Source organism: Nylanderia fulva, unplaced genomic scaffold (genome assembly GCF_048542155.1).
Source record: "Nylanderia fulva isolate GAGA-0341 unplaced genomic scaffold, ASM4854215v1 Scaffold11, whole genome shotgun sequence".
NCBI lineage: Eukaryota > Metazoa > Arthropoda > Insecta > Hymenoptera > Formicidae > Nylanderia > Nylanderia fulva.
In genome coordinates this window covers 4191345-4218484 of record NW_028189302.1, presented here as the reverse complement: position 1 = coordinate 4218484, position 27140 = coordinate 4191345, and the positions used below count along the sequence as shown (strand labels likewise).

Below are 27140 nucleotides of genomic sequence, written 5' to 3'. Positions count from 1 at the left end.
GATCCGATCGTAGATCTTCCGCTTATCTGAGATTACCCTCCGCTGAAATTACTCTCATAGTCTCTCTCAAGTGTCGAGGGATTTTAACTTCATTCTTGATTCGACGATATACATAGTCCAGGGTGGATTATGATGACGCGATGATAACATCTATACGTATGATGACTCCCGATAGCATCTTCGCGATAATCGGCCTGCGCAGATTGTTGAATGTAATAGCGTTAAGCGACTAGTTACTTCCTAGTCTGCTAGTAATATGTAATTTATTACGGTAGTCTCGAATTTAATTTGCACTGTAATCTAACAATTTATAGGATCATCATACGACGACATTTTACAACGTTGTGCAGCCTTCTGCATCTTGCGTTTGATACTCGATATTCCTGTTTGTTACACGAGCGATCTGTCCGATTCTACCTGAAGAATCCATCCAAATAAGGATCTTTGCAAGTCGGCGGAGTGCGTAAACGTATCCTTCGTATCTTCCGCTTTAACCTGGCTACCAGGAGCGAGTCCCAGGACGAGGTGAACGATCGACAGGGTGGTGGTACGTGACCTTTTGCACGAAGGATAACGGCAGGGATGAGGTGGGGAGGTTTGCGCTATGGTAACGCGGGGGTGAATGCACGTACTCCAGGGGGCTTATCCTGCAACTTTTCGACGCATGCGTTCCGGAAATGTTCGCAATGCGTGACGTCATTGGTGTCGCGTCGGATTTGCGTATTACTCTTCTCTCTTCGCTTATCTCCGATACCAAATGAGAAAATTATATTACGATTATCATTACGCGAGTCTGATACGTTAAAGCAGGAATTTTTGGAACTGCGTTAACTGTCGCGATCGCCCAGCCGTGTATCAATCTTGCACAAGCGGGTCATTAACCCCGCGTAATAAATTATAAACTGAAATCATTGAGGTCAACCGTTGCGGCTTGAGTAACGTAATGAATTCTGTTGCATTGATGATTGGACCTCGTGGATATGTGCAGTCGTATGCACACGTCGTAGTTGTAAATTTGTAAATATAAATACGCACGCGTATTACAAATCAGAATTATATACCGCTCTTTTTCGCGCTTATCGATCATGTTGCAAAGATGTTGTAATACATCTCGAAATATTTTATCGGTGAATATATTTATTTGGAACGTTTGTATTGATTTTTAAATTTTTATTTTTAAACGCAAATGTTTACGACATGTTATTATTATATAGTATATCGATTTTCTCGGTGCGCTGATTAAATTCTTACGTTATAAGATATATAGCGAGGCAAAGATAAGTCGCCCTCGGCGAAGGGTGAGTTTCTCGAGACTGCTCTTTGCTATCTATTCGTATGCAACCCAGATGGCAAACTCCAAGAAGAATTGATGCGCACAATATTTTTCTCGTATGGTTTCATATCGTACAAATATAACAAGCGCGAACAAATTATATTGAGAAAAATGAAATTTCAGCGATTCTTTTTCAGCAAAAGATACGATTATATTTGTCAAGCTTTCTTTATTAAAAACATTTTTTAAGCTAAAACTATTGTTAAACGCAGTCGCTTTCGACATCCAATATATTCGCGAAGACAAATAAAATTAATTTAATTTCGAAAATCTTATCGCGATTATTAATAAATACGAGATAGTAGTGATGAGTTGGATATTAGCTGCTATTCATTGACGGAATATTTATTTGTTTGCGGTAAACAAATCAAACTCTTGATAAATATAAAAACTTGTTCAAAAGAGATCGTTAGAAGACTAAGTGTCATGTACGAAATAATAAAACATGTGTAATAAAATTTATAAAATTTTAATTTTTATGTCAATCGATTGCGTTTAAAGATCAGCAGCCGCCAAGTTAAGTTTCCGGTGAACGGACCGAGTTTGAACATTAGAGAACCCTGACTTGACGATTGTAGGTGACCAAGTTTACACGAGACCTATCGTGAGTCGGTTGGGTTACTGCTTCGGAATGGAAACCTCGCGGTGCTCCGATAAACAGAATATGACATAGCGTTTAGTTTCAGAGTGTTTGCGGATTTGACACTTCCGATTTATCTTAGAGAAGACAAAAATTAACCAATTATGTCTGTTTGGCTTGGAGTGACGCTTGTCGCGTTTGTCTTAATAATCGTCTTCTTGATGGTCAAACAATTCTTCTGGAATCCACGACTAAGGAGCGTCAAGAACAAGCACGTTGTGGTAAGTCTAACCTCGAAACAGAATGTGAGAAAATAGTGTTGGATCATATATACATTATTTTAATGAGTTTTGCATGTGTAAATTTTTGTATAGATAACCGGTGGCTCGAGTGGCATCGGAAAATGCGTAGCGATTATCGCTGCGAAACATGGAGCAAATGTCACGATAATTGCGAGAGATGTTCAAAGATTGGAGACGGCTAAAAACGAAATACTGCACGCCTGCGAGAACAAGGATGTACAAAAGGTGGAATATCTGTCTTTGGATATCGGAGCGAATTACGAAAACGTCGAGAAAGCGCTGGTCGATCTCGAGAAAACCATGGGACCAATTTACATGCTCGTCAATTGTGCCGGTGTCGCAATCTGCGGTAAAATAGAAGACACCACCGTGGAGAGTCTGGACAAGATGATACACATCAATTTACTCGGTACATATTACTGCATAAAAGCCGTCGCGCAGAGGATGAAAGCTTCCAGAGAAGGAGCGATCGTACTTACGGCATCTCAAGCAGCTTTCCTAGGTATTTGCATGGATAGTTCATATTCATCATTCGATATTATTGTTTAAATAGGGATAAATGAACGAGAACTTGTATGTCGCGCAGGTATCTTTGGCTACTCTGCTTACTGCAGCACGAAATTCGCGCTTCGTGGCCTGGCGGAAAGCATAGCGATGGAACTGAAACCGTATAATATCTCCGTGACACTGTCTTTACCGCCTGATACAGACACACCTGGTTTCGCCGTCGAAGAACTGTCAAAGCCGCTGGAAACCCAACTCATATCACAAACGTCAACGTTAGTCAGGCCCGAGGTAGTCGCCGACAAGCTTTTCAAGGACGCGCTGGTGAGTATGCTAAAGACAGCGACTCTAGTTTTACCTTTATATTTAACGATAACGTATTACAGGCAGGTAAATTCTTCTCTTCCGTCGGTTTGGATGGTTTCATCCTGACGACGTTGTGCTCGGGAATGTCGCCGTTCAAATCGATCAGCGAGCTGTTGCTGCAAGCTTCGCTGATGGGTCTCCTCCGGATCGTCAGCGCGTTCTATCTCACCTCCTTCGAAAAAATCATCCAGAATTGCATGAGGACACGTGATAAGAATAAAAAATCCGAGTGATCTCTCTCTCTGATCATCTGTGATTATCGACCAGAGACTTAAGGTGTGATACTCTTTTTTTTTTATTCTAAAACCAAAGCATTTAATATATAAGTTCGATAAACCTTTTCACATTCGATATATATGATCTTTTGTGATATCATCGACATTCGCACAATTTATTTCAATTTACATAACGTCTATTTTATTCGCTCCTCAATAAAATGTTTCGCTTTCGCAATAAGGCGAAAGGTCATTACAATATAATACATGTATAATGTAATATCGAGCAGAAATTTCGTGTTTCGAGGAACAAATGAAACATTCTTTCTTAACGGTTTGGCTTACTTTTATTAGGTATCCCGTAAGTTCATAGTATAATGTTTTTTTTTTCTTTTATTAAGCTTCTTATGGTTCTTACACACATAGAACGGGACCGTTCTTCGTCCCGCTTCGCCATGATAGTTTAAAAACGGAAACGCTGAAACATTCGTATGTAAAGAGTATACTCCGAGTGAAACGTGGACGAGGCTTCGTTCGACGTCGATCGCGTTCGCACATCTTTGGTAAAAGGTCAAAGTCATTATTATTAAATTTCTTTCCGTACTCGAAATCCGGCATTCTGTCATCCGTGCAACAGCGATCGGACGTTGATCGAGCGTCCAGCTTCCTAAACTCAACTTATGCGTAGAAACGGCGGTCAACGAAGATTTGTGTCTCGAAATTGCGAAAGTTGGGTAATGATGGGTTTTTTTTTAACATTGATTTATTATCTCGCTTTCGCTCGCTCTCTATCTCACTTTTTCTCTCGCTCTCTCGTTCTCTCGTGCACTTCATATCGCGCATTTTTAATTCTCTCGCTCCCATTCGCTCCAATATTCTTCCGTATAATCGTTCTTTCCTCGGCATCATCTCGTAGATTCGTTAAAGTCTATTTTTTTTTTTCGTTAACCCTAAAGCGCTTAAGGTGTACAGATGCGAATCCATGAGACGAGGCTTGGCTTCGAGGAATATCTTCAGAGTGTTTTGCTGTTTTTTTTTTTTTTTAAACTTACTCTTACTTTAAATCGATGTCCGCTTATCCGCGCGCTCGACAAATTCTGCCTTCCTGCTTCGAATCTCTCTCAATCTAGCCTTTATTGGGCTAAACACGGTCGCAAATTACCTTCGTCGAACGTTCGAATCGGCAGACATGTGGCGTTAACGATTAATTAGACCCCTTACTACAGTGTGATCTGTCGCGTGCTGTCAACCAAACGCCCGTTAACGTAGGACCTCGTTTTAACGTTAAGAGGACGTTGTCGAACTCAATTGCTCGCAATGGATTTAATGGATCGAAGCTCCTGATTTACGACGTCGATCTCTCTTATACGCGCATATATATTCGCCCGATAATTGTAATATAAATAATCCTCGCGCACATATATATTTATTTTGCTAATGATACGAACGTAACAATCCATCGTCGAGTCGTATGTTCGGGAGCTTCAATGTTCGTGTAATAATCGCACGATGCGTTTCTTCGCGAATGTCATCGGTGACGCGTCAACGAAGTGTATCCGCCATCCCGAGGGTGTCGATGGACGACAAATAATTCATCATTCGCTCTTCTAACCCTCCACGGCCGAGAATAAATACTCGTTCGGACAAAAGAAGCGAACCATTTCGCTTCTACATAAAGCACCGTATTCTTGAATAATTCATACATATCAAGATCGAAGAGATTTAATTACAATTATAATTGATATCTTGAAGAGAGAGAGACCCAGATCTTTCAGTGCGATAAAAGCGGTAGAGGGTTAAAATTGCTGCTAATCGTTTTACATATTTTCACAGAGCCATTATAATTTTTGATGTTCGTCTAAAAAGTTCCCTGACATTTCGTTTCGCCGCCAGACTCGAGATCGATTTTCGATGACCTGTTTCTTTCTCTCTCTTCCTCTCTTTCTCATCCGCAGACCCGCGTAATCAATTTAAGCGATGTTTTCTCATTTTCTTTTCTCGAGGAAAAAAAATTTCGAGATGCGCTTGATGGCGCGGCAACACGGAAGGATCACGTAAAAATTGGAGGAATCCTCGCTTCTGATGGAGGCTCTCCTCTATTTCTGGGTCACCCGTCTTTCATTTTTCCGACAACGACAATGTCGCATCGCCCGAACGCGAATATCTCTCGTATATAGCTTACTATCTCAGAATAACATCTAACTCGTGTTATCTACGCGTAAGAGCACATCGACGTACTGTCAGGACGGTCACAAACATCACTCTCGAGAAACAAAGTTTTCGCTTCGAAATTCGTACCGCGACTCTCGGGAATCGGCGCGTTTCTGCATCGGCTGGGGCGCGATATCGATCGGAGAAGGGATTTTTTTTTTAAAGCTCCCGGATCCGCGTATCACCTATCGAGTTACTCCGCGAATTTATTTCACGCGAGTCGAAAAATTCATTCGCGATACGAAAACGCGTAAGTATCGCAATGGAAAAAAGATTCGTACGATATTCGTATAGCGAAGGTTCGGGAGCTTTAACAGCAGCGATCAAAGAGAGCTTGCACAGAGGAAGATATCTTTAACAAGCTCTTCTTCGTTCTTCCGTTCTCCAACGATGTGTGGTTTCGAGAAAAATCAGAAATAAATAAGTAAGCCCGCGATCGGCAACGTCGAACGGAAAGAAGTATACGCGACACTTAAGGACTACAATAGATTTTGGTACAAAAATTCAATGCTGTTCTACATTAGAATTAGATTTCAAGACGACGTTATTCTCTCTCAATTGAATTTCTTTTTTTTTTTTTCGTCGTCCCGCCGTCTCGTTATTTTTCCTCTTTAAATTACTTCTTCTTCTTTTTTTTTTTTTTTTGCGGTGAAGCAAAAGGGCGACGGGGACGAGCGCAAAATTGCGTTTCTTCTTCCACCCCGCGAGGGGGAGGCCCCTGTCGAAGAGGGAGGAAGGAGGGCCGCGAAAGAATTTAATCGCGACGGAGAGCGGCCTCGCGCACAAGATCGTTTTCAGATCTTTTCATCTGTGTCGAGTATCAGCGAGCCTCGCGAGGCGCGGGAAGAAGAAAAGACGGAAACGATATAAGGGTTGCACCGCATCCCCGATCGACCCTTTTTATCTTAAAATGTGTCATTCGACCAACGCCTTAATATACGTCAGTCCAACGAACTTTCTCTCAATGTACGCGTTTAGATGTGCGTGTAAATGTGTGTAAATGTGTGTTTGTGTGCGTGTATATATGCATGTGGCTTATTTTTCTCTCTCGCTCTCTCTTTCTCTTTCATCCCCTTTCACGCCGTTTCTCTCTCTCTCTCTCAGTCTTTTCGTCGCTCTCGCGCAACAGATTCATCCAAGACGCACACGTGCTAAAGCCGTACGTTCGCATCCGAGCCGCGTATATAGCATACAATCGCTCTCGCGCATTCACCGCGCCCTGGTTATTATGTCCGACACAATATATCTGCATTTATATCCATTAGTATTTTTTTCTTACGCTAGGCATTAATTAGTGTGTTACATCTAGTCGCGTGTGGCCGGCCCGTGCTATCCACGAGCGCGTTCACGGAGAAACGTGCGCGTTCCGCTTTCCTTCCGCACTCGGATGTCGGATGCACCGACGCGCCATGGAAAAGCGTGCGCGCCGGTGCTCGCGTTCCTCCGATCTTCGCGTGACTTTTTTTCCCGCTAATCTCCGACAGCGAGCTCCGACGATCTCGGAGCGTCTATCGCGAGATAACGCGATAAGACACGCCCGTTTAAGAAATAATAAAAAAAAAAGAGCCTTCGAATAGAAGTCTAAGATATATGTATAATATCTCGGACGCGACGCCTGTGAAGATCGTTTCCTAATTTCCGCATTTCGATCTCGAGATATATATCCCGCGAATGTTCGAATCGAAATGGAAGTCTCGGACGATTTTTTTTTCTTCTTTTTTTTTTGGAGAACATCGTATACATTTATATACGCGCGGCATCTTTTTTTTTCGTTTTTTTTCCTTTTTTTTTTTAATGAGAAAAAACTCCCCTCTCACTCTTCTTCTGCGATACCGTGCGTGATTTCCCGAGCCGGTTAGCACAGGCGGCCAGACCCATTTTCCAATGCGTGTGTTTTTTTTTTTACGATCCGAAAAATTACACAGTAACGTTATTTAGTTTATTTTTTTCTTGTTTCTTTAGTGTGTAACACGTACGGCATATCATTAATTAACGTTACGTTATTTATATGCTATATTATGTTATTTACAATCACATGAATCGTAGATATTCTAACGAATCGTTCGTCTCCTGCCGATGTCCTCGCGTTTTTTATACGATGCAAATACTCTCTCTCTCTCCTTTCTCTCTGTCAGTCTCTCTTTCGCATCCCTCGTACATCTCTTCAGGACTTTCCCCTCAAAAATTGTCTCAACGAGAACTTACGCCCCATTCGCTTTATATGCGCCCCTCGTTCGTGCGAGCTGAAACTTGTTCAATATTCAACACCCATGTGCAACGTATTTGCGCGCGTACACATATACATATATATATTTCTGTTCGTTTGTATATATATATTTATATATATATATTTATTTATATATATAATATTATAAAAAACAGTATATTTCTTCTAGTACTTGCGAGAAGAAAGCAAATTCGCGGGGGTGCGTGGAAGGGCACCTCACCGGAAAGCCGTACGCTCGTTCGCTAAATTATACAACCGATCATGCTCAGAGGCAGGCACGCCGTGGGCCAAAAACCGTGAAAATACGCGAGATGTTATCAAAACGGTATAGTTACCGAAAGTATTCGCCTCTATTATTAAATACCTATTTGAAATATTCAATGATCCATAAAAAAATCATCGAAGAAGAATCAAAGCATTATTTAAAATACATATATAAAATTTGTATAGATTATAGTAGGACACATTTGTAAATTTTTTATATAGAACAAATATCTTATTTAATACGTCGTAAATACGTGAATAAACGTTTAATAGAGAGATAGCTATCTTATTAATTTCGAAAACTTTTGAGAGGAAAGAATAAAAGTTTTATCTGTGAATATTAAAATCTCTTTAGAATGTGTATATAAATTTCCTCTATATTTCTAAAAGATCTTCCAATTTTTTTTTCTATAAAACCACGTGGATCGGTGGAATAATGTGTGTCGGTCTGCGAGGCCCACGTCGCGGTAAATTCGCCTGTGCATGCGCGGATGTATGATATTATTTTGATTGGCGTGTGTATACTCAATGCGCTTTTAATACTAATAAAATATTGATCGCGGATCGTCTCGAGTCGCTTGTCGTCTTTGAACGAGATTAACGTATTTATAGGGGCAGTGATAATTTCCATCGCGACATCTCGTCTGGCAGTTATCTCGGTCGATGAACCTTTAAATCAAAATTGTAAAACTAATAAAATGTGATATTCTCTCTCTCTATATATATATATTTTTTTTTGTTTCCAAATCTGTTTTTGTGCTTGGAACATTTTACGCGACTAATTTGAATTTGATATGGCAAGACGTCGCTTGATATGAGTTATTTTGTTTCGAATATTACCTTCGTCGTATATTGATAACATTTTTTAAATCTTTTCCAATAGAATCGTTTCGTTTGGTTGAAAGCTCTCTGTCCTTCCTCGGGTTTGTGTTTCACAAACCACTTTGGAAGGACAGTATTGTTAAAAATTTCAAAAGATTCTAATCGATTTTGAGCGCATATCGACAAATCATCTAAGAGACAATGGCCGAGATCGCTCAATCTCTGGACGATCCTAGATCATGCGATAGACGTCGAGTATAGACACGCTTGTTATAATCGGTCGCTATCGAATATAATAAATCACATCGCATTTCGAAAATTCATCGAACAAGTTTCAATTCTATTCGAGAGGCGCGGACGAAGTTTTTCTTCTGCTTTTTCCCATTCTCTCATAAATGGTTCTTTTTCTATGTCGTGTCTTTCTCTCTCTCTCTCGCTTCCTGTCTCTTTCTCTCTCCCTTTTCATTCCTACATATATTTCTCGTCACATTATCGCCTTCTTGTAACGGGCGCTACGAAACTACCCAACGCCCTCGCGACAAGATCTCGCGATTATTTTTTTAGAGCACTCCTCTTTGAGATTTCGTAACTTTCTATCTTGTCGGGCTAATACAAACGGGAAGTACGTGAAACAATTTAAATGTAAAAGCGTAAATGTAGACGCGTTTCTTCTTAAAATAATGATTTTATTTTAGATATAGTTTCTAAAAAATGTATTATAAAATCAATGAACAGTTTGACGCGCGTAAAAAATGATGAAAATGATTTTAGTCACGATCCATTCCTTAATGAAAATGTTGAAAACACGTTCACGAACCACCCGTTTATCTTATTCAAGCTCGACCTAATTTATATTTTCGACAACGTCAAAAATTTCGTAGCTTTTCCAGCACGTATAGCTCTCGCAGCAATTTAACAAGAATTCATATAATTAACTAAGTCCTAATTTCTAACGGCCGGATCACTGTCTCGATAATCGAGATAAACCTCTAACTCTTACTTCGCGCGAGAAAAAACATACTACCTCCGGAATCTTTATTCTTCTCTCTTTCATTTTACCTTCCATCTTCCTAATCCTCTCTCCCTCTCGTCCTTTTTGTTTCCGATCTCGGGAAATCGGTCCGTCGAGGATCTCTTCTCTCGAGGTAGTCGGGGTCTCGTAGCAGGAGATAATCGATTATACGCGTATACCATCCTTACAGTCTTGCCTGATTATCGTTCCGTCGCAAAGTAAGATGGATTTTTCGAGTAGAGAACCATAAGGATCAGAAGAACGAGGACGAACGGGCGACTGCCGTGACTCGAGTACAATGTCACCACTCCTGCCAGCCACCACAGGGTGGGACAACCACCCGGTGCTGAACTGATGCCTCTTTGAATCGCCGCGGGATGTTCCCCTAGAAAAAAGGAATATTCGTTCGATATATATTTGCATCGCGAAACAACAAGGGAGTAAAGTCAGTCGTGAGAACTGCGATCCATATTCGTGCCGCGCAACTGTTATATATTTCTCATTTTTTAAGCGTTTTGTGAAAGTCTGTTCGTGCGTATTAAAAAGTACGACAGCGCATGAATTATATATGGCAAAAGTTTACTGTATTTTTTTAGAAAAAAAGAAAAGAAAAAGTTCGTGAACTCACTGCCATGTTTAGTTTTAATTTCTCCACACATTTTTTTTCCCTCTCCAAAGTGATATAAACTCACCGTTTAGCACGTGCAGCTGCACGCTCGCGCTATCCAGGTTACTCGGGCTGCAAGTATAGTTACCCGAGTCCTCTCGTCTCGCGTTGTGGATCACGAGGCTGCTCACCGTATCTTGATCGATCCTCTTCGTCTGAATGTCGATCTTGTGCAGCTGATAGTTTAGAACGCGATCGCCCTCGTGGTACCAAAAAACGTAGAACGGGCCCTCGAGGGACTGCTTTATCACGCATCGTATCGCGACTGTACTTCCGGTCTTCACGTACATGTCACGATCCCCCAAGATCTCGATCTTTGGCACTGCAACACGATATTTTCGATTATTCAATATTTTTTTTTTTCTGTCTCTTTAAACGAATATCCATCGCTTGCGAATAACATTTTCACTCACCGACGATGTTGAGCTTGATGATGTGACTCTTCTTCGGGTCGGTCGAGATTTGGCACTCGTACTCGCCTTCGTCGCGCGCCTGGACATATTTTACTTGCAGCGTCCATGTGTCCGCCTCCCCGAAAATCGCTTGGAACCTTTCGTCCGGAATGAACATGGTTCTATCCACCGAGAGGATATGCGAATCTCTTCTTCTGATCCAGGAAACCTTCGAATTGGCCGAAATTAATTATACCGCCTCTTAAATCTTTCGCATTAAATTTTTTATTAAACTCTTTTTCTATACCCAAGATCTATTTATAATCGCTTGACATTTATCGGCCTTAAGCTGAAGTTTTATTAACTTGGACTGAGACTTTTTCTCTTTTCCCATTTTTTCTTACAAAACAAACGATATCTTTAAGAATTTTCTAAACATATCTGAGACCTTTTACTCTTGTTTTCATCAACCTTCGGTCTTTTAATCACATTAACTTGATCTCAGAATCATCAGACTGCGGCCAGTCATTATTCGCAAATGAATGGATATCGAGAGAGGCGGAAAAAGTTGAGGTTGCGTATATAAAAGGCTCGTAGCGAGTATAAGGAGCGGCGACATCTAAGATATACGGCGGGAGAGAAAAATAAAGAAGAAAGCTCACATTCCGGCTTGTTCCGATTCCGGAACGATCAATCTTCCGCTTCCCCGCTTATTCGCGCGCTTAATTTATCGTTCATCGACCGGACGGGCTCGCGCGCGCTCGACGGAAATCTAGATTGGTGCGCAAATATGGCAGCGGGCCGTGTCGTCGAAAAACGAAGGCGAGAGGAGGCACGAGGACATTTAATTCGTCGGATAAGGATCGAAATGGCGGCGGCGACGACGGCGGCGACCCTTATAAGTACGCGCCGAGATTATACGAGACTCGCGTGTCACCGGATACTTTAACCCTCGACCTAACCGCGTGCCAATAGACGACAGGTCTACACTCGGTTGTACTCGAGAACTCGCCTGCGTATGCACGTTGAAGAAGTTCGTTAACGAGGGCCCACCTTTGAGCGCACCCTGCGTGCCGGCGGGAATTACGCGTCCGATCACGATCACCCTCATCCCTCCCGACGCAAGTTTCAGATTACCGATTTCGCGATGCGGGAGCGTGCGGAGAGGCGCCGGATGAAACGCGAATCATTAGCAGATTGGCGTTTTATTAGCGAGGTAAATTGATCCGACGATGGAAACCGCGATCGCGAATCACGATTTAACAGCACGGGGCACGTGGATGGGTTATCTGTCATGGATAGTTATATCCGTCACGAGAGAAGCGGGGATGAAATATTATTAATCATGTCGTCATTTATAGACCATCGACTTTTGATGGAACCGCGCTTGTCAGCTGTCTAAAATCGATGTTTTACTTCCCGTTAATGAATAAAAATAACTTCTTTTTGTGCGTCGATCACAATTCACGATCTTGATAAAAAAAAAAAAAAAATGTGATGGAGATGCGTAAGCACTTTCATGTACATTTGAAAAGAGCGACGAAATAAATGTGAAATGTGAACGAGGTACTTAATTGCCTTTCAAACTCTCCCTCCTGTGCTCGATTTAGTTTTAATAATTTATCCTTGTTTCTTTAACGTCATCGTTATCGCATCTCAAATAGAGTTGCCATTGTCGGAGAACCATCAGGCAGGAATTTCGCCATTACGTGCCGATATCCGTCAAATAAGCTCGTTAATAAATCAAACTGTCAATACACGTAACGTATGAGAGGCAATACTCTCGACCTATTAAAGATGCGGGAGACGATATGACAAGGACAAATTAGGTCTCGATTCGAAGGCGCGTTGACAATTGTATCGATACGTATGAATACTACATTTACCTTTACACAAGATAAAGACGCTTGTAATTTACATACACGACATAAAATAGACGTAAAAACTGCTGTGAGAGTCTCGTGCTATCGAGACATTAATTTTTTGTTTGTCAGACTAATTAGACACGTTTCTCAAGATTTCGATTCCCGAGACGCTCACAGTTGTTTTCAGGTCGACGCTTTAATTACATTGTACGTGAAATAAAAACTTACTGATTTGTTACCAAGCTGCCGCACTTTGCACGGTAGGTAAGCGTGAGTGCCCAGCTGCGCTGTGATATTCGTTGGAGTGTTCGAGTCAAAGTAAGGCCCCGTGTAAATCCCGTCGAACCTCTTCACCAACGAATGAGACCTCGTACTCACCCCTGCAAAGAAGCCCTGCTCTCAAAAAGGTGTCTCGCGTGTACATATATGTATACATTATGCCTCGTTGCGTGCAATCGCGAAACGAGGAGACTCGAGCGCAATGCGGAAATAGAACGAGAGCACACCAGGTATATACAGGTATATTTTTGCGTTACAAGAACGAATCGCGAATGCGTGAACCGTGCGAATTATCGGCGCTGCATCCCTAAAATCCTCCGTATAATTTCGCCCGCATCGCCGGCCTCCCGTCATCGGCACACGTTATGCGGCAAATTAACATGGAAGGAGCGACGTTAGCGTTAGCGAGGGAATAATAAGGCCGGGGCAGACGAGACTCTACCTACTATTCCGCATTCGTCCGCTCGTGCGCGAGCGTCTCGACGCTATTCAGAATAAATCCTATCGCGGAGGACTCAGCCAAGGTGCCGTCCCCGAGGGAAATGGATACTAATCTCGGGGATTCCGATCCGGGGAAATCTAAAGGCAGATCAGCATTCGGCGAGAGAGAGAGAGAGAGAGACATGGGCGTCGTTCCAACGACCTTGATGATATCACGATCCGATCTAATGTTCGATCCGAAAAGCGAAATCCTAGTTTTCTGGTTTTCGCACGGCTGTTTGGGTAGCCATAATCGAGGAACGGTTGCCAGCTAAGTGTAAAATATCGTATCCATGAATCACGATGGAAGAATATATATTTAACACGTTGTAGAAGCACAGTTGAATCAATCGATAAATTAATTGCGCAAAGAAATCTGAAATGTAATTTTTGTAGCTCATTTTACTTTCTTCATCCATCATTTCATTATTTGATTACATGTTAATTTATTATTTTATTAATTGCGGCAGAAGCAGGATTTGTGCAGTTGCCGACGTTATTAATTCCTCCGAGTCGGTTGAATTACGTAAGACGCGAAACATGTGTCGTCACGCTATCAAGATTTGCCGAAACTTTGACAAACAACAAAGCTGTTGATAATTACGCTTAATTAAGATCACGAGGGCGATAAGCGCGACGTGATAAGGAATAAATATGAAATCGCTCGTATAACGATGCAAACCTCGTTCCACACGACTTATCGCCCATCGATTGTTCTACTTATGCGCAGGAAAATCACAGCCTCTGTAACGGCGCTAATTATTGTTTCAGTCGAGCTAAACGCAGGGTAATGAATCATGAATTAATCTCGACGAATAATCGGCGAGGTATGCGAGGTAAATAATGGCTGCGAGAATTTTCGTCGATTTGTTTTCCCACATAATTTCAAACAAAGTTTTTTCCTCATTTTCCTTGCAAATGGGAATTTAAAATAATTCCAAAGAAAAGGAGAATGTGAGAGAAAGTTACGAAATTCCTAAATTATATATCCACCCTTAAACTCATCATCTTCAACCTTCAAGGAGAAAAAGTCTATCATCCTATTATCATACATCGCTCTTTTTTTCACGACGACATAATCCCGGAGAACGATGAACGAGGTAATCATCATTCGCGACAAAAACGAGCCGCCTCGTTCTAGCAGCGAAATCACGCCATTATCCGTCGGAAGTCTCCGTGAATTTCGTGGCCGATGAAATCCGTCTGCTCGACACGTTTCCGTGTACGAAGGGCCGTCTAGATTGGCAATCAGCGCGCCTGGGACGTATTGTGAAACGCCGTCGGAGATACGAGAGGCCCGTTTATCGGTCCTCCTCTCACGCCAGTCGATCCTGTCGATCTTTGCGAGGAACGTAAAATCTGCGCAGCTGCGCGCACGCGCGATAAAGTCCACCCCCTCTCGAAGGAGTCGGGATCATTTGCCTACCGCGAAAGAGGGCACAAATATCGTATATACGCTATATAGATAGCACCTGCCTACGTCACCCCGAACGTATTTTTCACGTGCGACGTGCGGCGAGCCGAATTACAGCGAAGATCGCGATAGCTCGTCAGGGGTGCGTAATAGTCGCGCTTATCGCGAGATTAAATCGGGGGACAAAAAAGGAACACTCCTGGCGCAAGAGAGGACACAGAGAGGTCGGATAACACACGGCGTATACAAGTATACATCATGTTGTTGTTGCGAAACACATAATTTTGCAACGTAATAGTCCGAAGCGAGCACTCTCATTAATGAATAATCGAATGCGTTTATGTATGCGCTGGGCGTGAATGCGATGACGAGCGTGGGCGCGACTGGCAGGTGCATTATTCATGTCGACGTTTTGTAAGTCGGATTGCGCACCCCGAGCCGTCGCGCGACCTCCCTCGCAAGAGGGGTGCGTGGAAATCACGTACGCCCCGTTTACCGGAGATCCCGATAAAAACCATCAAGCTCGGACGGCAGCGCGATATTCTCGCGATCGTGCATTATTTAAGAGTGTTGAAATAGACCGTAATATAAAGTATTTTCCGAAAGCGGTAAAATCGAGGGGTGAAAGCAGAATCGTGCTATATATATATATATATTATTAAAGTCGTTTCTTGTTACGAATTTCCTGAAGGATAAAAAATACAAGCATTCGAGAAATCTCTGTCGCAGCTCTTTATATAAATCTGTTCCACTTTGCGCAACAATAAGTCGCGAAGGTGTCTTCCCCCGCTGTGTGTAATCGAGCGTGGTGGAACGTGATCGCGAGATGAGAGACGAAGGGTGTGAGAAGAAGTAAATTTCTCGGAAACAGAAGACGAATCTAAAATCGTATATATTTCCCGAGAGACAAAGCCACCCCGATGTGCGGAGAGACTCCAAGCTACGTCCGGTGTTTCCTTTCCCACTTTATCAGAACGACACGTACGCATGCCCGTGCAGTTTTACGACGTCATCGTGTACTAAACTGCCACATAAATCCCAGTTTTTAGCTCCTGAAAGATTATTTCCCTCCGACGCGTGACGTGATTTTATAATAACTCTCAGCTCGCGACACGGCCTTATATTGAAATATTCCCGTAACGTGCGAGATCGTATATTAATCCTTTCCCTCGCGCTAAGAATAATTTATAATGTCACACGCGAGTGTGTGGCATTTTCTATGCAACAATCCTTTTTTCTCCCTTTCTTTCCTATCATAATTTTCATACAAAATAAATTATGAAATCTATGTTACAGATAAGAAGCGAGATGCAATTTCTCGAATGTCCTCAATAATGCCTCCAAGTTCGGCCATCCACGGCAAATCTATTTTGCGCAAGGAAAATGATGGTCTCGAGCGCGCCTCGTGCTACGTCTCGAATCAGTAGTACAACCCCGAGTTGCGGCAGCCGCGTTGATAGCGCGTCGAACTTCTCTATTTCCGGAGAACGAGCGAAACGGCCCGCGGTTAATCACCGGTGAGGTATAATCAACGATCGTGTAGCGGCACGCCTAGTGCTACGGAGATCGAGAGCGTATAATGTATCACGTTGAGGTGATGCCGGAATAAACCCGCCATTACCGAGTCTGAACTTCTCTCGCGGCAGCTCCTCGCGCGGTCGAGAGTAATTAGCGTACTTTTCGAGTGGTTCGCTACGAGAGAAACTACGCCGATACTCGAGCAAATTATTGAACGAACCGTTCGAACCGATCGACGGACTTTCCATTCCACGCGGCTACGAAAGACGGGCGAGGTCCAGGGTGATAATAATTCGATTTTATCGGCGCTTCCGGAATTGATTGCGAACGAGGTCGTCAAATATTTTACCGCGAGCGATCGCGTCACTCGTGATTAAGCAAAGTCACATATTTGCCTATTTAGAAAGTCTTTGAAAACTAATTCTCCGCAGTTGATGCATCTCTATCCCCAAAAGCTCCGATACTTTAGTAGGGAGGAAAGATCGGTCTCAGAGTATGTTCGCACATGTTTACTCCAAAGTTTGCTCCTTTCGACAAATTTGATGGAGTTGATGTTTAAAGAAGAGTCGTCGAGTTTGATCTGGACGATCTCGCCAGGCCATCTCGTAAATACGCGCTCTCCTGTCATACATAAATGGATGTGATGATATTTCTGTTTCACGAGCGTGCTTTAAAACGCGACCGCATCGCGATGATGCAGCCGCGCGAGATGAAATCGATCGAGACACGTCCCTGAACGACGTCACAGCGGAGTAAAAAGGGGGTAGTCTCCCTCCTTGTCTTCATCCCCCGATGACGGAATCATCGAGACGACACGCAGAGATCCCATAGGGACGGACGACGAGAAGAGGCCGACAAAGAGGAGAGAATACGATGGGAGCGAAGGGACAAAAGAGAGACGGAAAGGGTGGTACAATGCTGCGGCGCGACAAACAAGGGTGGCGCTAGATACGGTCCTGGACCGGGACCGGAGGTTGCGTCCCCCTCTCTCTCTTCCGTTCTTTTATCCTTATCTATTCTCGAGCATTCCCGAGAACTTGTCCTACGCGTATGTCTCCCCTGTTCGCTGTTTGGTTCGCGATAGCGGGAGTTAGAAGCGACGCGCACCAACGCGTCCGAGAGAAAGAGAACGTATGCAACGTATCGCTACACCCCAAAATCTGATCGATCCATCCGCGGCGAGAGTGCCCCACCTCCCCGTGCGACAATATCGACGGCTCGATCGTAGCCTACCTACCCTTACACGCATCTCGTGAATCGAGAGTTGCCGCTATCGCAGCATCCCCCCTACCGAAGCGTCTTCCTCTTCATAACCTGGCCTTTCGCGCGCGATCGACGGATCTCTCGCGACAGATGTTAAGCTTACCGCTAATACCTAGTAGGATCCAGCACACGAGGCACAGGACGTAGTAGTTGACGTAGGAGGACCTTCTCATGGTGATCACGACGACAACAATGACGACGACGACGACGACGACGACGTTGGCGAAACTGTCCCTGGATCCACTGACATCTCATGGAACACCTCGGTGCATCCCCTTCTCCCGTCGTTTCCTCTGCTTAATAATCATCCGTCGTCGTCCCGTTCATCTTCCAGCCTTCCGCTACCAAGAGTCGCGCATACTCCCGCGTTGCTCGTTCTTTCTCTTCCTTCCTTTCACGACACTGTGATATCACATTATCGTTGCCGTTGGATCACCGAAACGTGCCGGCGGATCGTGGCCGAGATCGATGAGTCCTGTAGACGAGCGCTCGGGATTATATCCGACCGATCCGGAGGATCACCGGAGGACCGAAAAAGTGTCGCGCGCACCAAGGTCACGAATCGGTCTACCTCGACGTTCACAATCGGGATCTCTCCCCCCTCTTTCCCTTTCTTTTTTACCCCGCGATTTTTTTACTGCGCGGACACTCGGTATATACCTCGGATCGGTCGACGGAGACTGTGAAACGCGACCGGGGTATCCCGCACTCGGCTCGTCCGCGGTTTGTCGTCCCGGGCGAAGCTCTGAAACCGCCGGGCCTCCGGTGGCACTGCCCGCGCCCGCCCGGGGATTCCGCGCAGGCGTGCTCTCACTCTCCTCTCTCTCTACTCTACTCCGGTGGCGATCAGTCAGCCTCCTCCTTCCTCGAGGCCTTCTGCCTTTTCCGCCGCCGATGCTTTCCACCCCTTCGGCTTCGCTTTGCGCGCTCCGCTTCGCTCGCACCGGCGCTGTGCACCCGCTCCAAATTTTTCTCTTCCCGCTCTTCTCTCGTCTCCTTTGTTTTTTTTTCGCGCCACCCTCGACCCCTGCTTTCTTCTCCCTGTCGTTTCTTCCGCCGTACTTCCGCCGTTCGGTGTCGGCGACGAGATCCTCCGCGAGATCATCGTCTCGCAAGCGTGGACGAATTTCACGCTCTTTACACGTATATCCTCTCTGGGAATTGAATGACGCGCGCGATGTCCTGTCCAGGTCGAGGGAAACTTTAAACATCGCGTTTCACCCTCGTAAGAGCGTGTCGGGTCTCCTGATCATTCGTGCTCCTTAATGATCGTTAAAAAAAACTCCGCAGCGCGGACTTTAAAGCTCTCGTTATTTTTGTCCACGTTTTCTATACGTGCTCCAAACAATCTCAGATATTACGGTCGTCGTCCTATTTCTCTCGTTTTCATTCCGTCTTTCTTTCTCTCTCTCGTGAGATTTTGACCGCTACGGTCTCATCTAAATTAATTCTCCGAGTCTCTTCTGAATGCTCGCGAATTCCTTAATCTTTCGTGAGCGTATATCCAACTCTTAGATGTGAGTGTCTCTGTGTGTGTGTGTGTGTTTAAGTTTTCTTTTCATATTTATGCGACCCAAAGTTTCTCAACTTGAAATAACTTATGCAACGCGAGAAAATGGCGAGGAAGAGATCTGTTGCCGGACGAGACATAAATTACATCTACAGACATTTTTGAGAATATAATCACATTTTTTACTAGTTAGGCTCGGTAAATAACAATTAAAGAGTAACAAATGGGCAAAGAGCGCGTTCTAAAGTTTGTCACTGAAGATGGATTACTTTATTACAACTTTACACTAAGATCGTGTACGTGCTCTTTGCCCATTTGTTACTCTTTAATTATATAATCACATTTGTATGAAAAGAAATAAATGTTGGATACGTATTCACGTGCGCTGCATTAAATAATGTTTCTATTATATCTGTGCAATACGCAACGTTGAAATTGAGGTAGACCGCCTGGAAAACGGAATGGCGGAAATGTATTTGGAGACCCTCGTCTCACCATGAAGCTCCAGCTCGCTCCGCTGTGAACAAATGTTAAGCCGCTTACGGTATGAATCTTATCCCCGGAGACTGATGTGCAGTGGGCTCGGCTATTTAATAGGAAAAAAAGTACCGCTGTCGGGCTTTTGTTCGTCTTCTCCACGAACACAACGGACCGTTCCGTATCAGCATTCTCTCGCTCTTCGAGACGTTTAGACAATAATGTCGCGTCCCTGATCTTGTTTCACTTTGATTTAATGAACGAGAGTTTCGATAATGTTGAAAAAATCGAGTCTTTTACATTACACTTATATTGTACCGATATTTTCTGTATTATTTATTTAATTGTATTTTAATGCTCTATAACATTCATGTGCTTCGTTTTATTATTAATATAGCGTTCGATGGTTGTCTGTCGCTGATAAATATTAGAAATACAGATAAATATATTAAGTTCGTTGAGACAGATTTCAATTCGGCGTCCGTCAGATTTCGCATAATTTACGACGAAAAGGTTTTCCGTTCCCGATGCTATCTAGACGAATATCGTTCCAAGCTTTCATGTTCGCTTGCCAAAATTAACCGCCGTCGTCTTTGAAAGTAAGTTTTCGTATCACGTCGAGTTTACGGGACATTGACGTAATTTGTATTAGATAGATAGATAGATAGAGATAGGGAGAGAAAGAGAGAACATTCGACGGTATTTGCTCAATTATACATTATACAACTTTTCTCCTAGATACATCGATTTATCTCATTCAATCTTATTTCAGAATTTTCTTGTCCCTTTGTTTACACTTTCCTTTCCTTATGCATCTTCGCCTAATTAAAATATTATATATATTTAATTGATTAAAAATCATCTCATGAAAAAATTAAGCAAAATTATTTGTACCATGTACGGCTAGATAAATATTCTTCCATCGTCCCATTAGCATTTTTAATCAATCTAGCTGGACAAATGATGGTGCGCCAACTTTTTCGACGAGGGATGAAAAAAACATGGTCGTTTTCTCGATCGGAGCAGACGAAAGTCGATCCTGCTCGCTCGCCGGTCCTTCACCTCACCTTCAGACACAACCCGAAGGGTTGTCGGGTCACCCATGGAAAGTCCTAACGCTTTTCACCCGGCGCATCGACCTGACGAAGACGACGTTAACCTTTATCGTCGGCGATTTTAGAATCGCGCGTATCCCGTCGTGGATTATACCGCGATAAATCACAGAAAAATAGAGCCGATTATTCATTTTTTATCGATGTATCCGTTCCACTTTTTTTTCCTCCCTTTTTCCCCTTTATTTTCGCGAGGTCCTCCTAGCGGATGTTCCTCTTTTGTCTCGCGACGCGCTGAAACTTTCAGACGCGCTAAATTGCTCGGTCCTGCCGCGGGAGAATTCGCGGGCGGAATTACGAGATATATATCCACGGGAGGGCCATTAATAAAACGTCATTTACCCTTAAAGGATCTCCCGGCTTTTCCGACTGTGCCCGCGGCAATTCCGCGCCACTATGTAAAGATAGGCCGTGTGTGCGCATTTCAAGTTCTCTCGGTACTTAAAAGTTAGCCGGGAGAAAATATCATTCGTAGCTATACTTGTCCGCGCTATACTTTGCTTTGCGCGCGGTGTAATAACACGCCCGACAATTTTTAAATGTGCAGGCGTAAAGGGGATTTAGGCCGGCGCGGATACAATAAGGGAAGAAAAAAGTTTCGTAAAATATATATAAGCGTCACATACGCAGCTGCAGGTGCATCGGACTGCATACAATGTCGTCTTCTATCCGCGGAATCTCTTTTCTCCGAAATATCTTCGCGACACGTTTACCGGAATTTCTCTTACGATTCCGCGCACGATTCATTCGTCGGCAAAGTTTTTCTATCGGTTAAATAATCCATAGTATTTTCGATAACAAAACGGCGAAGGACGATTTCGTCGATGTTTCCGATTTTCTACTTTTCGACGAAAATCCCCGCCGGAAAAATTAATCATTACCTCGCGAAGAGGTGAGAACGTCATTTTCCAATTTTCGAGAAAGAGAGAGAGGTGTCGTTATTCGCAGCGCGAAACAAGCAACGTCGTAACCGCGCTGTTACGTAACTCTAAAACGCATTCGCCGTAGATGGAGTAAACGAACGCGCGCTGACTTTAGTAATCAGCGAGGTCGTTTTGTAAATAAATATATTTCCCCTCTCTCTCGTTAACGCCGTCGTTTCCCGCGTACGTAGAATTTTTCCGTCGACGCGACGGGGCGACGTTTTATCCGGGTCGGATAATTGAGGGCGTTACGAAGCGTATACGTGATTCCGGGATAATTGGATAACGCGTGGGACTTTTGCAAAACTTTTGATGCACACCTTGCACGCCTCCTGTCATGCACTGTGCCTTCTTATCCCCTTTTCGCGTCCTCCTTCCTGCCTATCCGTTTCCGCGGAAAGTTAATTTGTAGAAAGCTCGTGAAACACGTAGAATAAATACATTCTTCCGTTTTAACAACGCGCGGCGGGCTCGTGCAGGCACGCCATATCGGTGTCGTTTGTCATGCACGAAGCACGAGCAACGACGTTATCGCGTTCGCGATTAATACTCCTGACAAATCGAGGCGCAAAAAGGGAAAGAAACGGCGGAAGCGCAGCGCGGGCTCACGAGAAAGATAGAAGAGTGTGTGTGTGTGTGTGTGTGTGCATGTGGGAGAGAGACTATGTGTCCTGTTCCCGTTTCGCGAGAAATTATCGACGCGCGACCCACGCGCCTTGAAATTACGGCGCGTTTATAGAACGGTCGCGCGCGCTCTACGTGCTCTCTTCTTCCACAATTTTACCTCCGAACGAAGGAGCAACTTTTGACGCGGGTAAAATTGTATATAGGGTGGTGCGCGCGCGGTAAAATCGAGCGATCGTCTATTTTCGCGCGCGAAGACGTAGACGAAGAAATCCGATAAAAATGTCGCGGAGACTGGCTGATGAGACGCCTGGATGAAAGTCTCGAGCAAGATGTCGCGCATTTGTAAAACGTAAAACTCTTCCTATCTCTTCTTCCGACAAACTCATCGGTATCACCACTCTGTATCGCGAGTGTATATATGTATATATAATGTACTTCGATTTGCTTCGCGCCCCGTTTTACCCTACTTTCTCCCCATTACACGCCTACCCCGAATACGCCGCGTGTCCTTTTCCCGCAATTTCGTCGAAACGCGTCCGCGTCGAGTAAATTGTGTCGTTGTGACGGCAAACCAGGTCACTGTTACGCGGACGTTTATTCACGGGGAAACAAGTAGCAGGAAGGAACCGCCGCGAGCGCGATAAGACGCGATACCGAGACGTGGAAGTCGAGACTGTGGTGCGACGCATAAAGGGTTGTTCGAAGGGAGGGAAAGTCAAAGCGCGCTCAGAATCTTTTGGTAGCGTCTCTCCTCTAATTGGGGCAGGTGTTAATTAAAGCGTGCTCGCGCGCTCAGGCAACGATCAAGACGACGACGACGACACGGTGCGGCGACCCGACGACGACGCGGACTTTGTTCGCGAAAATAATGATCCTTCCATTATCCGACGCTATGCGCTGTCCGTTCTCTTCATCGTCCACGTTATCGTCTTTATTGTCCCGCACGACGCTTCGGGTGCCTCATCTTTTTTTTCTCCTCGCCGCGGTCGCGTTCGAGAATAAACGGAGAGGAAGGCTCGATGAAAAATGCTCCGAAGATTACGAATAAAGGAGCACCGGGATTATTTTCGGCCGCACGCCGCGCGCTATTTTTTGCCATCATTAATTCATCCCTCTCTCTCTCTCGCTTCTCTCTTCTTCGCGACCCCTTCCTCGACGCGACGTTCGAGCGGTTCCAGTGTCACGCGCCGGGTGTAATTATCGCGTGATTGGCGTGACCATTCATGTCCATTTCCGCGGCCGGCTACACATCGTTTGACACCGTCGCCGACAAGATTGTCATCGACGAAATTAAGTGAATAATCAACGCAACGCGACGCGATTGAGAGGGCGGCAATAACGTCTCTATGTCTGCGAGCGAGTCCGACCGATTCTTCAAAGTCTCGCCGTTTTGTATATTTGTGTTGTGCGCTGTCATTGGCATGGCAACGCCCGGTGACAAGTTCCGTGCTCATCAAAACGGCAATAATACTTTCAAAGCGAGACGCCTGACAGCGCGAGATACGCGCGGACAGAGATGTAATTCCCATAATGAGATATATATATATATATATGAAATGGTTAGGTTTTTGACGTCGTCAGACGTCCTGGGCGTGAGAGCTGTCGGCTCTTATTTTCAAACTTGGCGGACTCTCATTTATTGTCGCGTCCGTACTATATTATACCGTCACACCGGTTCGATAGTATTACATTTTACGAGGAAGTAGAAAGGGGCGAAACTTGCCTCGATGTATGTACCGACCCTTTCCCTCAGAAATGCAACGTACGAACGAAATTAATCATACGTTAAAACTCGCGATCCATCAAAATCAATCATGCTGTTCTTAAAATTGAACAAAAGATTATAAAATGTATTATAGTATAATACTACCGATATGTAAAGAGAGAAAACAAGGAAGGGGAGAAGAAGGAACTCGACAATTGCATTTATTTTCGAGACTTTTTCACGATGACGTCTTATTATGCCAGGGAAAGAAAATATCGTCTCGTTCATAGAATCCCATCGGAGCTGCCCCGTTTGTCGTCGATGCGGATCCGTTATCGGATAATACGATTCGATTAGAAATATCGCACTAATGAGGCTCGAACCGCGTCCGAAAGATGATTAATGAAACTCGTGACGTCCCGATGGATTGAACCTCTCGACTATATAAAAAGAGTCTCTGTATCACTGCACTGTGTCACAGCCGACGATATAATGAGATGAAATTCGCCACGTTAAGTCACGTTGTCGCGTTTATTAAAATGACTCGCAAAGAGCAAGACTGTTAATTAGAGAAATGTACTTTTTCATCCGGTAATGTCGCGATCGATAGGAAAACTTGCAAAAAAAAAAAAAAAAAAAAGAAAAAAAATCGCCACAACTTTCGAAAATTATGTGAGAATTTCAGAATTATACGTGAACTTTGTGCTTGTTTGTTGCCCGGGATAAAAAGTTTGTTGCCGGGGATTAAAGAGAGGGAGATTAAAAAAAGGGGGATTAAAAAATGGATCGACTTTCGGACTTTCCGGATGCGCTTGTTGTTCTACCAGCCGGCGCACGGTGACTCGATGCGAAGCTTAATTATCAAGCCGCACGCGAACTTCTCATTATCGTGTTCTCGAGCATGTCGACGGGACTCGCGAGCGATTCAAAGACAATAATACACACGGCGCGGAGCACATCGGGACTCATTAGTTTCAGTATAAGGTTGAGCCTTACGGAAAATTAAGTGGACACCGCGGGCGCTCAAGGATTAAACGATCGCAACGAGATCCTTGCGAGGCTAGGAAACGTTAATTGGCGAACTCTGATAAGCTCGTTGCTCGTAAAATTGCAATTAACCTCTCGCAACGAAAATTCCTTAACCTTGTTTAAAAGTTGCGAAGGTTTCACACCGCTAAGTTTACACTTTGCAGCGCACTTTTACGCAATTTGCATAAATTGTGAGGGCTTACGATAGATCAGTTTCAATGTCATCGACAAAGTCGCGCCTTTCGACGCGCGCGTGTGCTCCATTGTTTTTTAACCCGGATTTCCGTGAACAAAAACTCATTCTTCTTTGTAGTCTAATCGAGCGTGTTGAGAGTCGTTGCGAATTCCGCGCGGATAAACCTCGGATCGATGAGATCATTTAATGACATCGGCACTGACGACTGTTGCCCGGGGTCAGTCTTTAACGCATCATTAGTATTAGAATCACTCTTGTTATCCCATTTCCGCTACGATTGGTAACACGATACATCCGCAAGCTCATGTTCCGACAGGGAATTGCTGCTCAATTACTATCTCGTAATCAGAGGTCATGATGGTTAAACGTTGCTATAAAACAAGATCTGTCGAAATTGAACATGACCTTTATCGCATATAATTTTCCAATACAGTCTGATATTTTTAGCCTTCTGTTAAAATCTGTTAAAATCCGTTTTTAAAAAAAAAGGGACAAAGGGCGTTAAGAAAGGGAGAAAAAATATCTGTCCTTTTCACGCGTACGATCATCACTTTGTACAAGCAGTGGATCGTTGTGGAGCGCCAAGGTGTGTGCGTTTAATAATTGCGATTGGAAAAGCGTGCATTTAAAATTAAATAATTTATATTTGCCTTTTGTCGACGGTTATTGGAAATTGGAGCAATGATGAATGGAGCGATACATAATGCGACAAGGTTGCACGGATGTGGGCTGTCAATACGTCGCGCATTCGGGATAAGATTAGCGTGCTTCGTTGCGTCTGCACAACCGCGCTAACCGTGCGGCATCATAAAGCCGGATGTATAATTGGCATGCAGTCCACGGAATTCCGCATCGTTATGCCGTATTAATCCTATTGCGAACAATCCTTCGGCATTATCCTCTCCGGCGTAATCTCCCACACAATCGTGTTCCAAGTGTGCGTCCGTGATGCACTTTAGACGAAACCATCGATTACGAGTCCAAGTTTCTCTTTCGGCGATATCCATCCGATCGAGAATCGGATAATGTAACAACAACAACAACAACAGGACGAGAGTGTCTTGCGACTTTTCTGTATCTCTTAAATTTCGCTGGAAATGTTTCGTCCTGAAGTTTCGAGGCGAGAAATTAAATCGGGAAGGGATTTGGAGACCAGAGGATTATGATAATAAATTCCATTTTGGCGCCGATATACCGATAATAGTTCGATTTCTCTATCTCTTTCTCTCGCGCTGATATTATTATACTCTATATGCTGCTTCGTTTAAACGGAATCGCGATGTATCCCAAAGTCATTTCACCGCGACCGATTTCCACGTCCGCGCGCGGGTACACACATCTGTTTATACGCAAGTGCAAACACCTTCGTGCTCACACAACACGGTGTGTACATAAGCTCTGCGTTTCCACGTGCGCACAATGCTTTATACGTGCCAGAGCAAATCAGGCCGCGTTTAGGTAGGATCAAAATTGAAGCGCCGGAGGAAACGTCGGTTATACGCCGCGATTGGGATTAACGGGAGCAATTTGCACATCTTTCAAAGTAAGTCGCGCCGGCTTTCAAAGTCACCGCAGAGGGATCTTTGTATTTTCTTCTTCTTCTTTTTTTTTCGAGAGAGAGAGAGAGAGAAAGCGAGACACGCCAGACTGTTTCCAGTTTACGGAAAAAAACTTGATGGGAATACTTGTTAAGTTTTCGCGCGTCTGTTTCAGTATTTTTAAACGTACGTTTAAATCGCGATTGCAACGTTAGCGCTTTAGCAGATAAGATACACACAGGATTAAGCGATTTTCCACGGTAAGCCCGCCATTTCGCAAGCAGATGTTCCGTTCGCACGGCCCAATCA

General features: G+C 44.0%; 2 protein-coding genes across 6 annotated transcripts; one reads left to right on the top strand and one right to left on the bottom strand.

Annotated features, from left to right (window-relative positions):
* Positions 1–1954: 1954 nt before the first annotated feature.
* On the top strand, positions 1955–10464 carry Kdsr (3-ketodihydrosphingosine reductase). 4 transcript variants are annotated; one of them, XM_085486617.1, is made up of 5 exons: positions 1955–2194; positions 2288–2717; positions 2802–3043; positions 3106–3361; positions 10077–10464. In XM_085486617.1, exons 1-4 carry the CDS (start codon positions 2078–2080, stop codon positions 3316–3318), a joined length of 1002 nt encoding a protein of 333 aa, XP_085342743.1. In that variant the 5' UTR covers positions 1955–2077; the 3' UTR covers positions 3319–3361; positions 10077–10464. The 4 variants fall into 4 exon arrangements, with proteins under 4 accessions (XP_085342743.1, XP_085342747.1, XP_085342751.1 ...); XM_085486621.1 differs by having other exon boundaries at positions 10027–10464; XM_085486625.1 differs by having other exon boundaries at positions 7908–10464.
* LOC114936977 (neurotrimin) lies at positions 3357–18499 on the bottom strand. 2 transcript variants are annotated; one of them, XM_029310342.2, is made up of 5 exons: positions 17827–18499; positions 12989–13140; positions 10917–11124; positions 10529–10825; positions 3357–10221 (listed from the first exon to the last, which is right to left on the bottom strand). In XM_029310342.2, the coding sequence occupies exons 1-5, from the start codon at positions 17885–17887 to the stop codon at positions 10037–10039; spliced, it is 903 nt and encodes a 300-aa protein (XP_029166175.1). In that variant the 5' UTR covers positions 17888–18499; the 3' UTR covers positions 3357–10036. The 2 variants fall into 2 exon arrangements, with proteins under 2 accessions (XP_029166175.1, XP_029166174.1); XM_029310341.2 differs by having other exon boundaries at positions 17818–18496.
* Between the last annotated feature and the right edge of the window lie 8641 nt (positions 18500–27140).